Source organism: Anopheles nili, chromosome 2 (assembly GCF_943737925.1).
Source record: "Anopheles nili chromosome 2, idAnoNiliSN_F5_01, whole genome shotgun sequence".
Classification (NCBI taxonomy): Eukaryota; Metazoa; Arthropoda; class Insecta; order Diptera; family Culicidae; genus Anopheles; species Anopheles nili.
The window spans coordinates 58,350,850-58,364,446 of record NC_071291.1 but is presented as its reverse complement, the minus strand read 5'-3'; the positions used below and the strand labels follow the sequence as shown (position 1 = coordinate 58,364,446).

The 13,597-nt window shown below is 40.3% G+C and overlaps 1 protein-coding gene across 1 annotated transcript in view; it reads left to right on the top strand.

The window, feature by feature from the left end:
* The window catches only part of LOC128721003 (small conductance calcium-activated potassium channel protein), an 89,852-nt gene that overhangs the window by 70,908 nt on the left and 5,347 nt on the right, over window positions 1-13,597 (top strand). The window contains exon 9 of the mRNA XM_053814705.1: window positions 7,818-7,953. Within this exon, the coding sequence (XP_053670680.1) occupies window positions 7,818-7,953 (136 nt within the window). The remainder of the gene's footprint in view (window positions 1-7,817; window positions 7,954-13,597) is intronic.

Below are 13,597 nucleotides of genomic sequence, written 5' to 3'. Positions count from 1 at the left end.
TCTTTATTTCAGTATAGCAGAGCCATGCGTTGGAATGCAATAACATTAAAACCACTACTTCGGTATAAGCAATTTTCATCTGATTCATTCGTGATCAGAAGATAAACCATTCGATTACACAAAACTTTTAGCAAGCAGCGCTAATCCATCACCATCCATCTTTCGTATCGGCATCCATGCATATACCAAGATGCAATTTGTTCCTCTTTTTCACTTGCAGCAGCTGCAACATTTTGCTCGACTGCCATTTTCTTACAACAGTCAATCTTCGTTAGTGTCGGAAAAAGCAAGAGAAGGAAATCAATACTTTGCACGACTCTCTTTTGACAGTTACCAGATAGGTTCCACAAGGGCAAACTTACTGGTGCTAAATCATGCTGTAACCTCCTCGAAATAAGGTCAATTGCAGTTTGAAAAATGTTAACTGTTTAAGTTTTTTTCATTACTGTCAATACTTGTCAATGACCGTGCCCCAAAAAGGAAAACAAAACATTGAAATAAAATCCGAATGTCAATACAATAAAAATACAAACATGTAGAAGTGGTTTGCAAACAAAACACATCAATCGTTGCTATTGCATTATGATGGAGACGCCTAGTACTTGATGAAGACGCATAATACTGTATGGTATTTATCATTCTCGCAGTATTCAAATAACTGAAATTTTATTAAAAACTCAAACTTTTGACCAATACTGTTGAAAGCAGAAGATAACTTTACAAATGCTGCGATAAGTTTATATAGCTCAAATTATTTATCTCTCTCAATTAGTATACAACATATGAAATGGAGACGCCTGGTACCTGGTACATCACATTGTTCCATCTCGGAACATTTCATGCATAATCGTGTGCATGCATATTTCAATTGTAAATTTTTAACAAAAATATATTCTATCAGCAGTTTGGAACATTGGCTCAGTGGTTCTTGACGACACTTGTCATTCGTTTTAGTACTAAACAAACCTAGTCAAATTTGTTTCTTAATTGAAACCATATTTGATAATCTTGGTTATTATTGGTTAAAACTGACATTGAGCAAAAAATATGTGCGACTTCAAAGAACAAACAAACAAACTCAAAAAAAGCGCCAAACGTATATTTAGTACCTTGCATTATTGGTGACAACGATTCATTTCTTTTGGCCACTTTGTACTGTTATCATCCATTTTACTATTGATACTGGAGATGCTAACCTACCTTGAACAACTACCAAAAAACTATCGCATAGCTAAATCGAAAACCTCACGAAACTCTATCATAATGATATTAATATATATTTTCCAACAATTGTATCTAATACAATTAAATAATCAAAGAACCGTTATGAATAATTATTCAAAAATATATGCATCAGTTTGTCACTATAAATACTAATTTTATAACGCACAAAAAATATTCAAAAACCGTCAATGCAAAACTTTTACTAGCAAAGTAAAAAATCGTGTGACACAGGTCTCAAAAAGTTCATCTTCATTAACGTTTTATGTAAATGAATCATACCGTGTAATCAGTTGATGCTAATTTGGCAGACCATTACAGTTAGCAGGCGTGCGATACTAAACAAAATCATATCTTGACACCCTAAATATTCTTTCTGTGTCTCTCTCACTTCTTCCACTTCGTTTCTGGATTTGTTTTGTGTACTCTCACTATGTAGAGTTTCTACAAGTAATTGTATTACAAATTTTGCTCGGCGATAATTCGTCACACAATTTACATCCTTCTGACATAACTAGTCTTAACTTCTTACGACTTCAAAATTTTTTTTTATTATTTACCAAAAAAGGGCCCCAGAGAGCTTACATTTTGCGTAAGCAAACATTTCCTTGTAAAAGTAAACACCTAAAACGGACAGAAATAAGTCTTGACAAATAATCAAGGTTAAATTAACACCATGAACATGTTGAACCTGCTTTCCATGTTTTTAATTAGTTTTTTTTTCATCATAAAAACACAAACATAGTTTCATGCCATTATGAATGGTTATAGAACAAGGAGAAATATTTTGCTCATCTATTACGTTTATAGCTGGCAATGAGATATACCCCGAGCGTGACTTTTCTGTTTTCGTTTGTTGGCTTACCACTCCAGCCACACTGAAACATAAAAAAATGGGAATTCGCTTGAATTACATAGAAATAAAAAACACATTACATAGCAAAGGCATAAACATTACCAAACATTAACCATTTTATTCGGCCAGAGGCCCTTTTTACCTTAGTCGATTCAAGACAAAAGACAAATAAATGTTGCATAATAATTTTATATTTTCTCTTTTTATCCTTTTATACGGTCATAAAATCCAAAATGAGGCAAAAAACCACGAACGACATAAATGTTATTCGTATGGAATGGCAAAATGTATACTTTCGGCAGCCGATTGAATGTAATTTTATGGAAATCTATCCTGTCGATGAATATGTTGCTTCACCTCAAGTATCTCACTCCTATATCATTCTTCTATATCATTTCATTATTATTCCATAGATACGTATGTTCAGGTATTGTGATGTGTATATCAAATATGTACTTTATTGCTTATTTTAAATGAATCCATACGTCATGGTTCTCATTCATCTCTAATTTGTCAAGGGCCTTTTTGTTAAAATGGGGCATAAAACTTATTGTACATCAAAAATTTCATTGCACAAATAACACTGTATAGTAAGTAAAGTGCACTTCCAATATGCTACATATTGACATAAATGTTACGCTGTAATGTGATAGAATTCTATCTAGTGTCGAGACCAACAATCTATGTGAAATATGCTTTGTATGACAGCAATACTAGATACAAAAAATTGAGTCAAAACAAATTGACATCGCATCCAATATAGGCAACGCACCACACATTAAAACATGCTTCAATGCTTGAAAAGTAGTGCCCAGATCAGGAAGCTTATGCTGACAGCAAAATAATTCACGAATATTACCACAAACAAATTTACTTATCACATCAAAAATGACACATCGCCGACACTTGCAAAACCATTTCCCCTCCGTATTCTTGACATTCACAACTCTTCTAACAAACTAAGATGCTATGTTCAGTCCGCCTGCAGAGAAACAGAAAACAAATGATAATATAATTCCACGAAAAATACATTTCAACATAGTATGATATATCAATCAATACCAATAAATCATACAGACTTTCATATTAGGAGTTCGAAAATAGTATTTGTATGTTACGTTGAGCTTGAAAATGGCTTGAAACTTCCACCATAGACAAGTTCCAAAATTAATAATCAATTCCATAACTCAATACATAACGGTACAGAACATCATTAATAGCAGAGATGATTGAGTATTAAATTTCAGAAGTTGTCACGTACTGCAAATAATGCATTTTTTATTCATTATGCTTTTCATTTGCTTTTGTTTGTTTTCGTAAGAATATCGGTCATTTCAAATGTTGGTTCTAGTTCAGTACTTTTCGTTCTCTAAATCGAGTTCCTTTTTCCTAACTATACAAATTCGTTTCATCTTTCATTACCTACGATACTCTTTCCTTCGCTCACCATCGACCCCAATCTATCTTCCTTCATACTCTATGCCAGCTTTACTCAGTTCTATTCTCAAATCTATCTCGTTCTTTCCCTTCCGCTCATCGTTAATATTTATATAATTTCACCTTGGAGACTATAGCATTCGGTACATTGTACTCTGTTGATAACAATTGATATAGTAAATTGGTATTATATTTTCAGTGTTTAAATGTGTTTATCGTATATTTCGAATGTCGATTCGTGTACAATGTGTTAAAAATTGATGTGGTTTGATTCCAACTATGTTATCATTTTAACGATTGACTATGCAATATTTCATTCGCTCGGTCGATCGTCAGTTGCAGTGTATAAGGTCTCTCATTCCATAGTCTCTGTTTGCTTAACAGTAATATTTAGTGTGAATTCTCCATCTATGTGCCTTACATTGACTGTAACTATCATCTGTCTTCTCTGTCTTTCATGTGTGTGTGTGTGTGATCCTATATAACACAACGTTCGAATGAATATGCTCAAAGCATTTCAAAAACATTCTTCTCGGCTCATTTGTTCATGATTAAACCAACCACCTGGTTAATGGAGTATAATTCTTCTTGATCTCATGCAATTATAAATTTCAACGAGAAGTGCATGAAGCCATTTTTTTACCGATCTCACGTTAGATCAAAACCATTTAACAAAACAATTTGAGAGCCTCCTCTTTTGGCAGCTGATTCGAAAACCACGCTTCGCTGGCTACTAAGAGAATCAAAGGGAAGGGCATATTCATTCGAATGTATTGGTCCCCAAAGCCTTTCTTCTTCAAAATAACAACACTCCACCAGCCAATAAATTTTACTCCGCAAAGGTTATATTACTATTCTAACATACGTTGCTCGTTGTTTCTATATATCACAATTTTCGTCGTCGTGTAAACAACACCACCACCACAACCACCATATGCTCAAAATTGTCCTATCAACGTTTCACCAAACTGTCTTTTTTGCTGTTGTGATAAATACATCAATATCAATGTTTTAACGCCAAACGAATCGACGATCAATCGCGTTCGATGCATATACATGGAATATGGTTTCGGATTCGTACCTTGATTGGGTGAATTATGTGTCTCACATTTTGATACACCACAAATTGTCACAATTCACCTGACAATCGACAAACATGAGCCTGTTTTTGACCCGTACTCGAACGCTCGTTTCAACCGGATATCCTCCACACCTCTTCAAATACACGTTAAATATCCTTGTTATACCTGTGGCGTCTGGCGGTGGTGTGTTGTTATATTTCTCCCGATGGTAAAAAAAAAATAAATAAACATGGACGAAACAACATCAACAAAAACAACAAACTCAATTCATGCTGAAACCCGCCCCAATCAAATCCCGCCGTATACCCTTCGGCGTACGGTTTTTTTTTACGGACGGGTTCTTGAAGGTTTCACGACGAGGAACATGCCAATTTGTTGAACTCCATGTGGCTAACCGCGATCACGTTCCTCTGTGTCGGTTATGGAGACATCGTCCCGAACACGTACTGCGGAAGGGGAATCACGCTAACCTGCGGAATGGTGGTAAGTAGAGAACGGTCCAACCAAGGACATCACCCCCACAACCAAAACTAGCCGACCAAAGACACGCTCACACTCGACACACAAGGCAACGCCCGACATCCCGATATCTGACGTGACTGAAACCTTCATTTGCTCCGCGAACATAAGGCAAAGCCTGAACCAACGTTACCCACGTCCCAGAGCTACCTATTCTACTAATATCGCTACTACTACTCCTGCAACTATCACTACAACCGAACACTAAGCAAACAACTCATGCGCAGACACCACTCGAGCCGCGGACGGTGGAATCCTTCCGTTCACCCCGGCACAGGATGTGCAAACCTACGGAATCCGTTGCGCTCGCGGTTATTCTTCCTGTTGTCGTTGTGCTGCTGCCACTGTCACAAATCACAATGTACAGTCAAGTTATTTCACACGAACACCTCTGATTTAACGACACTGGTTTGGTTCTGCAACTATCGTGATCTGGATGGGAAGTGAAGGAAGTAAAAAAGTACCGCCAGTTCGAAGACGATTAAAACAGCAAATGTTAACAAGCTCATTTTTCTGTGCGTTTTTTTTTCGGTATTGCAAATCAGCACTCGTGAAATGAATGACCAACAATCGCAACCAAACTTCGTTTTATGGTTTTGCCACCCAGCACCACAATTCTAACGCTTAAAGCAAACTTGTATCCACAGTTATACGGTGTTACAAGTACGGTTTTGGATGCTCACCTTTTATTCACACGTCTCTTTTGCATCCACTCGCTCAATGCTTGAGAACGCCATACGATATTCGAACCCAACTCCAAGTGCACTGGCGGGATTTGAACCGGCCCTAATCTTCGATTGTCTTAGCATATGAGCAGCATTATGCTGCGCAATAATCATAAAAGCGCACGGGCAAAGGGTGGCAACAAATATGCCACCAAAGAGTAACACCAAACCAACCTCAACCATTACCGCGGTTGCGTTCTCCGTTCCAACCCACATCGTGCTTAATCTTTCTCTCTCTCTCTCACACACTATCTCTCTGTTTTCCTGTGTTTAAAAGAAAATCGTGTCGCCATTTCGCTCCTTTTTCCGTGCCGGTGTGGCTCCTTTGCGGTCAATGTGCGCTATGTACACGCGGCGGCTTTTCTGCAGCCTTTTGTTGTGGCATTGTCGTGCTTCTGTTTTCGTCTAGATGGTATTTCTGTTGTATGTTTGCCTTTACTGCTGGAAGTGAGAAGTAAAAAAAAGTTGCCTTGTTCCACGAAAAGCAAATCCTTCTCCACCCGCGTGGGGACGAATGTAGAAAAAAAAAATTCACGGCCGTGTAGTGAGTGTATGTGTGTGTTTTGTTTCAATCTCCCAGAAAACACCACCCACCACATTGTGTTACCGTTCGTGCCGTACCAGCCGTGAATGGAAAACTTTGATGCCTATCGTGATTTGCACTGAAGCTCAGTATGTGCGATAACTACAACATTGTACGTTCTTTCTTAACGGACGGGGTCTGTTAATGGGAGAAACCGAGGGGCAGCAAGAAGGGAAATAAATTGTTGCGTCTTTGCCGTTACTTTGTGTTTTGTTAGGCTCCCACGACCGTGTCGATTTGCTATTTCGTTCTGTTTGTTTGTCGTTCGTTTCGTATATATTGATTAACATGTATTGCTTTTTGTATCACTCACGGTTTGTTACTGTTTCGTTATGTTCAACTGTCAAGCTACTAACACTACACTCTCACTCTGCATTGCCAAAACTTTTTTTGTTATGTTTTTACTGTCGTATGCCAAGCTGCTCGAAGCGAACGGCACTTTTTATGTAACGTGCTCAAGCTGGTTCTCCTAGGTACTTCACATTATGTTCAGCAATGATAAAAACAAAAACATTATATATTTATCGATTTAAGCGACAAAGAATCCTTATTCTATTCTATCACTGCACAATTGATGAAAATAAATAGCTGTAATAATTGAACTTACTGGGCTCTTGACTGGTTGGATGATTTCAAATTTGTCACGTGTTGCTCGATATTGGCTTAGCCGACTGGGGCAGAAATAAAAAAAAAGAGATTTCATGTTCTTCGAAAAAATATTCATGGAAAATAAATCAATTTCTTTATGCGAGATCAAGGACGAAAATTACGCTCGTAAAATCCGGTAACACCCTTCCATTAGCTGTCGTTGCTCAAAAAACCCAACATTTCCTACTTTTAGTTACTCTGTGATTTCTTCTGTTTACTCAATGTTTCTTTCTTTTACAAAATCATATTTCTTAACGCAGAACAGGCTCAATTCGCACCACGTAAATACCGCTCAAGTTACCCGTATTTTAACTTGTTCTTTCATTTTTCGCCACAGGAACTTCCACATTTTCTATTTCTAAACTCTTTCCACTGTTTTTGATTTCTTTCTTTCTCCCAACTTCATTAAAAATCATGATTATTTTCACACACAGAAAAATGGTGTACTCATCTGTTGTACCTATTAGTTTTTTTAGTATATTCGTTCACATGCCCCTCTCATTCCCGCCCACGAAACGAAAGGAAATCTCGGTTGTTGTCATTTAAATTTCTTCATCACTCTCTCTCTCTCTCTTTCTCTCTCTCTCTCTCTCTCTCTCTCTCTCTCTCTCTCTCTCTTTCTACCACCAAGATCAATCCACTGCTTGCTCCCAACTTGCAATCGAAAAATATTAATAATAAAACAACAAATCATCACCACAAGAACAAACCTCGCATAATTTGGTTGTCAAACAATTTGTCTACAGGTTTCACGATGAAGAGCATGCCAATCTATTGAACGCCATGTGGTTAATCGCGATAACCTTTCTAAGTGTTGGCTTTGGCGATATCGTGCCCAACACGTACTGTGGCCGTGGTATTGCAGTCAGTACTGGTATTATGGTGAGTTTAACGAAACAATCATTTTGTTTTATCATTTCGTTCTTCTGTTGTTTTCACTCCTATTCTATCTCTCTTTCTCTTTTTCTTCTTTCTCTGTCCCCCTACCGCTCTGTCACTGTTTCTCAATTCGTTTTTTTTAACATCTAAATATTTAATCTTTACCTTGGAAGTAAAACAACAACCACAGTTTTGTTGATAAAACCTAGCTCAAAATTTATGCTGCAAACTTACTGTTGTTTCACACACACTGGAATCTTGCAACATTTTCAGTTACTGATGTCGTTTAACTTCATTTTAGTCTCGTTTTTGTACCTCTATCACTCTGCCATGTTCTTTGATTACATGAAAGATTGATTTATTTATTTTTTTTTGGACGTGTCTCACATACTTTACTATCACTTCGCTCACTATAGTTGCATATATTCGATAGGCCTTCTATCGACCGAAAAATGTCATATTACGATAAAATAGAATTATTATAAAATGAGACATTTTAAAAAATGTTTTGTATGGTGAATCTTTACAACAACAACAACAATAAAATAATCAATTTGTAAAATATACTTCATGTTTATCATCACCTAAACCATTGAAAACAAAATGACACCTCTCTAAAAATGTGTTATATTAGTGTACAATACTAATCGAAAAAAAATGATAAGTAAACACTACGTTAACCTAGCAAACTGTCGATGACGATTATTGATCCATTCTTAATACTGCATAATGTATCAAGGCAAATGAAAAATAACATAGTTCTAGACAATTGAGTATCCTTTTCCCTTGAATGTTTTTCTTATATATTTCGTTTGATTTAAGATCTCTACTGTAGCATGTAAAATTCGCGAAACGATGACTAAACATAAATTTTACTAAATCTTCGTGAAATTTACAACCATTGATGACTGCCCATCTCATTAGCCCAACACCATCAACCATCATTGATAAGTTCTATTGTACATAAGAACGTAATCTCAACATGAGTTTATTGCATTGAAGCGCTGAATATAAGCACCATCTGTACTATACGTCGTTCACATACAAACGGTTCTCGCTAAACCACATACAATATTACCACAACGCTCGTTGCCCAAGGTGTGAAGAGATACAACCCTCTATTAATCTTTGTTGTACAAGCAACCTATAAACCATGCCAGACGAGATCAATCAACATGGTCTTCCACCCTCAAAGTGCGCTGCTTTGTCCCTTCTGATGCCGTGCAGCCTCCGGCAGACAAGACGATGATAATGATACAAGAAGCTGCAATCATTTCGCAAACACCAAAGTTCGCATGGGAGTGTTCGCCTCGCCGGGGACCCAAGGAGAATCACTGCTTTAACTGTGTTTTGCCGGAGCTTCTGTCAAAGTTGAGAGAGCAGAAAAAAAAGCTCATCTCAAGAGTGTCATGCCTGAGGAGCATCAGAAGCCGGCAAGCTGATGCGCTTTGAAAAATGACCCCCATCCATACACTCTATACAAAGTGACCATCGCTCTGCTGCCTGGCAGTCCCATGTGTCACTTGTCCGCATATGCATATGCGTCTTTTACACACATACGCTACAGGACCCTCCGTAGCTGCACTGTACAGAATTATACTAAAATCCCAACGTTATCTCAAGCTTCCACCAAGCTCAGCTCTCAACAAGTCCAAACTCATCCCATTGGACCTGGGCAGCTGTATAATAGCAACGACAAAAAAACCCCATCACGTATTATCCACACATTTTCGCACTTCCACTGGATTGTGGAAGTACCGCTTCTAAACCATACGATGAGTTATAGACGAGACGATGCAAAAAGAAAAAAATGCGACAGCTTCCGACTATTCCACAAGACTTGCGTAATTAATCGATTTTCAAAATAATCCATTTCATTGATGCTGCATACATGAAGCAATCTTTTCCCGTAGCTTTATTGGTGCGGAAGAAAAGCTCGGATGAAAAAAAACACACACATGCTAGCTGTACCACAACAATAGCTATTTCTGGCTAAAATTGATGGGTTCTCATGAGCCCAACGCACACCCAACCCGGTGAGATCTCTGTGGCATGGCCTTACAGCACACCAATAAATTATTGGAGAATAAGTCTGACTCAGAGAAGACACCACGGAGCCCCACGCCAGACAGAGACTATGCAAATTTATGCAAATGTTGTGCCTACAATAGCTCACCGCAGGGTTTTCGGGAAGCGTGCGGTGGGATGTAATAGTGTCGTAAGCGCTTCCACACTCCATTCCTTCCCGACTGTGGGGCATTTGCAAGGGAATGGATTGTGACGATGGGAAAGGATGAAAAGACTCGTCTCGGGCAGCCCTACCATCATCTTTCAGCGTACGAGTGCTCACTCACAGCCACCCGGATCGATGCTAGCCTACTCGCATGGAGTAATTTATTGGGCCACTTGAAATTTTCTCCACTCCTGCAAGCCTACGCCACGCACAATGGCATAACTGTTATTAATGAGTGCTGATTTACGGGATGAAAACCCACCCGGCTTAAAAGCGGAATGGCATTTTAGGGTGCCCTCAAGCGGCAGGCAAGATACAGGATAAACGATATCTTAAAACTCACGGCACGGATTGACGGGCTTCCTGTAACATTGCTCGAGTGTGTGAAGTCACAAGATAGTGGAAGTGGGAAAACTGCGCCCGTCAACGAGCGAATCCCCGGCGATGGCATGAACGAGCGCGTAAAGAGAAATCATTTTCCTTTGCCTGGTTTACAGCTTCAGGAGGACAGCTTCGTTGAACGCGTTAGCCGGTGGGCGTACCAGCTTGAGCGAGCTCAGCTGGCAGGGATTTTTCTTCGTCCTGCACGACGGAACCGAAGAACCCATCTAATCGCTCAGAAGTACCGTGATAAGAGGCGCCGCTGCTGAACGGCATTGCCGTTGACGTTGACACAACGGGGCAACTACTTGTTAACTACTGCAGCATTGAGCGGTGCTCAGTCGCCGCCATTTTCGAGACGCAACGCCGGCAATCGCGCTCGGCGGAGGAAATGAATGGCCACAGTAAATGTGGAATAACTTTTGGCGAGATAATCGCATAATGGCGCACTCGCGGAGCATTTCGATGATACAGTTTGCCGAATTTCCACCATTCGGACGCACGATTGTTCGCCAGCACGGTCAGACCGGCCAGCGTTGGGCGACGTGTTTGAAAAAGGGCAAGGGCAGGACGATTTTCTTTTCCATCGCCCATAAAAACAACGATCCCGTGCCGTGGACGGTTTTGTTTGCGCTGGCAAGCGCCGTCCTGATCAACTCGTCGAGATTACCGGCAGTTCGAGTGCGAAGGGCAGCCCGCTGCTTACGATGCCGGTCGAGAGTGTTTGATTTATGAAACGATTTCCTATCCATAACGCGCGCGCACCCCCACCATGGTCGGTTCTTATTACCGTGAGGCGAGCCGGCCAAAAGGGCGCCATCGGGAAACTGTTCGTTTCGTTTCACTCGCTGCACGGTTTACCGCGGCTTGCCGGAACGTCGGAACGCGACTCAAACCCTCACTAAACGGGAACCCTAAAATCTCTTCATTGTTGTAAATATTCATGGCTTCATCATGTGTGCCGCGAATGTCAAAGGGGCCGAACGGATTTCCAGGCGATTTTCCACCATACAAAAGACGCACAAACTTTTTATCTTATAAACGGGACCACGGTACGCGTACAGGAGAGAAAGAAAAGCTACTTTCACATGCAGATACTGAAGATGTATCTATCTACCACACATGTGCACAAGTACTGCTTTTTTTTCGTGGAGAAAAGCACAATAAATAACAAAACTGCTGCGTGAGCGCGTGCTCGATATTTTCAATAACCTACGGGAGCAAAGAAGCTTCCGTCAGCTTTATTTGCTATTAATCGAATCGCTGCGGGTGTGATTAATCGATAACATTTAAGCATCACAATTTTGTATAAATTGCAAATGTAACACCCACAGTGCATGAGCTAGCGATGAATGTTCCTGAATGATAGTAAGTTGTTCTTCCACAGTTATCAATACTCTAAATATTAACGTGGTGACTAAACAAACAGTTAAGCGTTTAATTTTTTATTGTAAATATGCCCAGTTCCTGCTATTTCATTGACTTCTTCATTATTCAATAGCGAGCATATGCAAAGTTAGTTCCTCTCGAAGCAAAATTAAAGTACTGGAAGAAGGAAAAACTTTCACTCCTACAAAAAGCTTCCATCCTTGCAACTAGCAATCAGCCACCTCAAACGCTCACTCGAGCGTTACAACAAGTCGCAAAGTAACTTCAAACAGTGAAAGAAAGAAAAAATACAACTATCCCATTTTTTAAAAACGACTTTCACATAAGCTTGCCGACTTCAACGCCCTCGGGAGGCGTCTCGTTTCATAACGCGGTATTTTTTTTTTTTATTTCTTTATGTTCTCGCCTACATCAAAACAGATCGTAAATCTTGCACCGCTGAGCAGTTTCAAAACAACCGGAAGTCGGTTGTAGCTCGGTCTTGGCACTTGGCGAAGCCCCCGTGCGTTTTGCCGTACGTTTCAGGGCTAACCACAATAACAAACGCCCGCAAAGCTGCAGCAGGAACCGGTTTGGGATCCAGCAACAAGAAGGCTAATTTATTTCTTCTTACACCCGTGCTGCTTGGGCTTTGGCTGAATTATTTACGCTCAAAAAAATTGCGCTCTCACCCACCTTTGCAATCTGGCGAAACAAAACCAACCCTACAAATACAACGCCGTTGCAATTATGCCGAATACGCTCTCTCGTGCGCGCGTGTTGCAGGCGCCATTTTGCTTCCCGCAGCCATACCATGCAGCCTCGTGCACACGAAACACACGACATGGACATAAGCAAACTTTGACTCACCAACGGCAGCAGGCAGCAGGACGAAAAGCATCGCGCTTCGTATTAAATACACACGAACTTTGTTTGGTACGCGCCGCGTGATTTTCCAACGGATGCCATTTTCTTTTTATTTTTCTTCCATTCGCTTGCCCACCCCGTCCACTTTGGCTCGTTCATGCGTTCAGCGCGTTCCATTCGATTGCTCGCTTGCCCATCCGCACGGTTGGCTTACGCGGCGGTTAACATCCTTAAACACTCTCGCATATGCGCCACTCGTCACATACACACACACACACACACACACACACACACAATAAACAACTCCCGCAACTCGCTCATCCCTGTCCCAATTCTCCGTCCATCTAATCTCGAAACGAAATAAACAACATGAAATAAAAAAAGAAGCAAAGGCACACCGAAAACGATACAACACGATACTGGTACGAATAAAAAAAACCCACAAACTACTAGATGGCGAAAAATAATCAACTCATCGAAACCGTTCACCGAATGAATCGAACCCTGAACGCTGGCAACACTGGTTCGAGCTTTCGGGCGACCAGAGGACCCAACTTTTCACACACAACGTCACTGATCGGCGGTACTCGCCTCGTTTTCTTCTTTCTTTCTTTCTTTTCTTCCCGCCGTTCTGGTTGTGTTGCTCTCCCTGCTTGTTCCCGGTTCTCGTCGCCCGGCCACCGCGGGTTCGATCACAAAAATTCGATCGGAAAATTTGCGCCTCGTTCAAACACGGAACGCCCGTCCCGAACGCGTGCTAATCTAATTAACTTTTAACGATCCGGATCGCGACCGGGA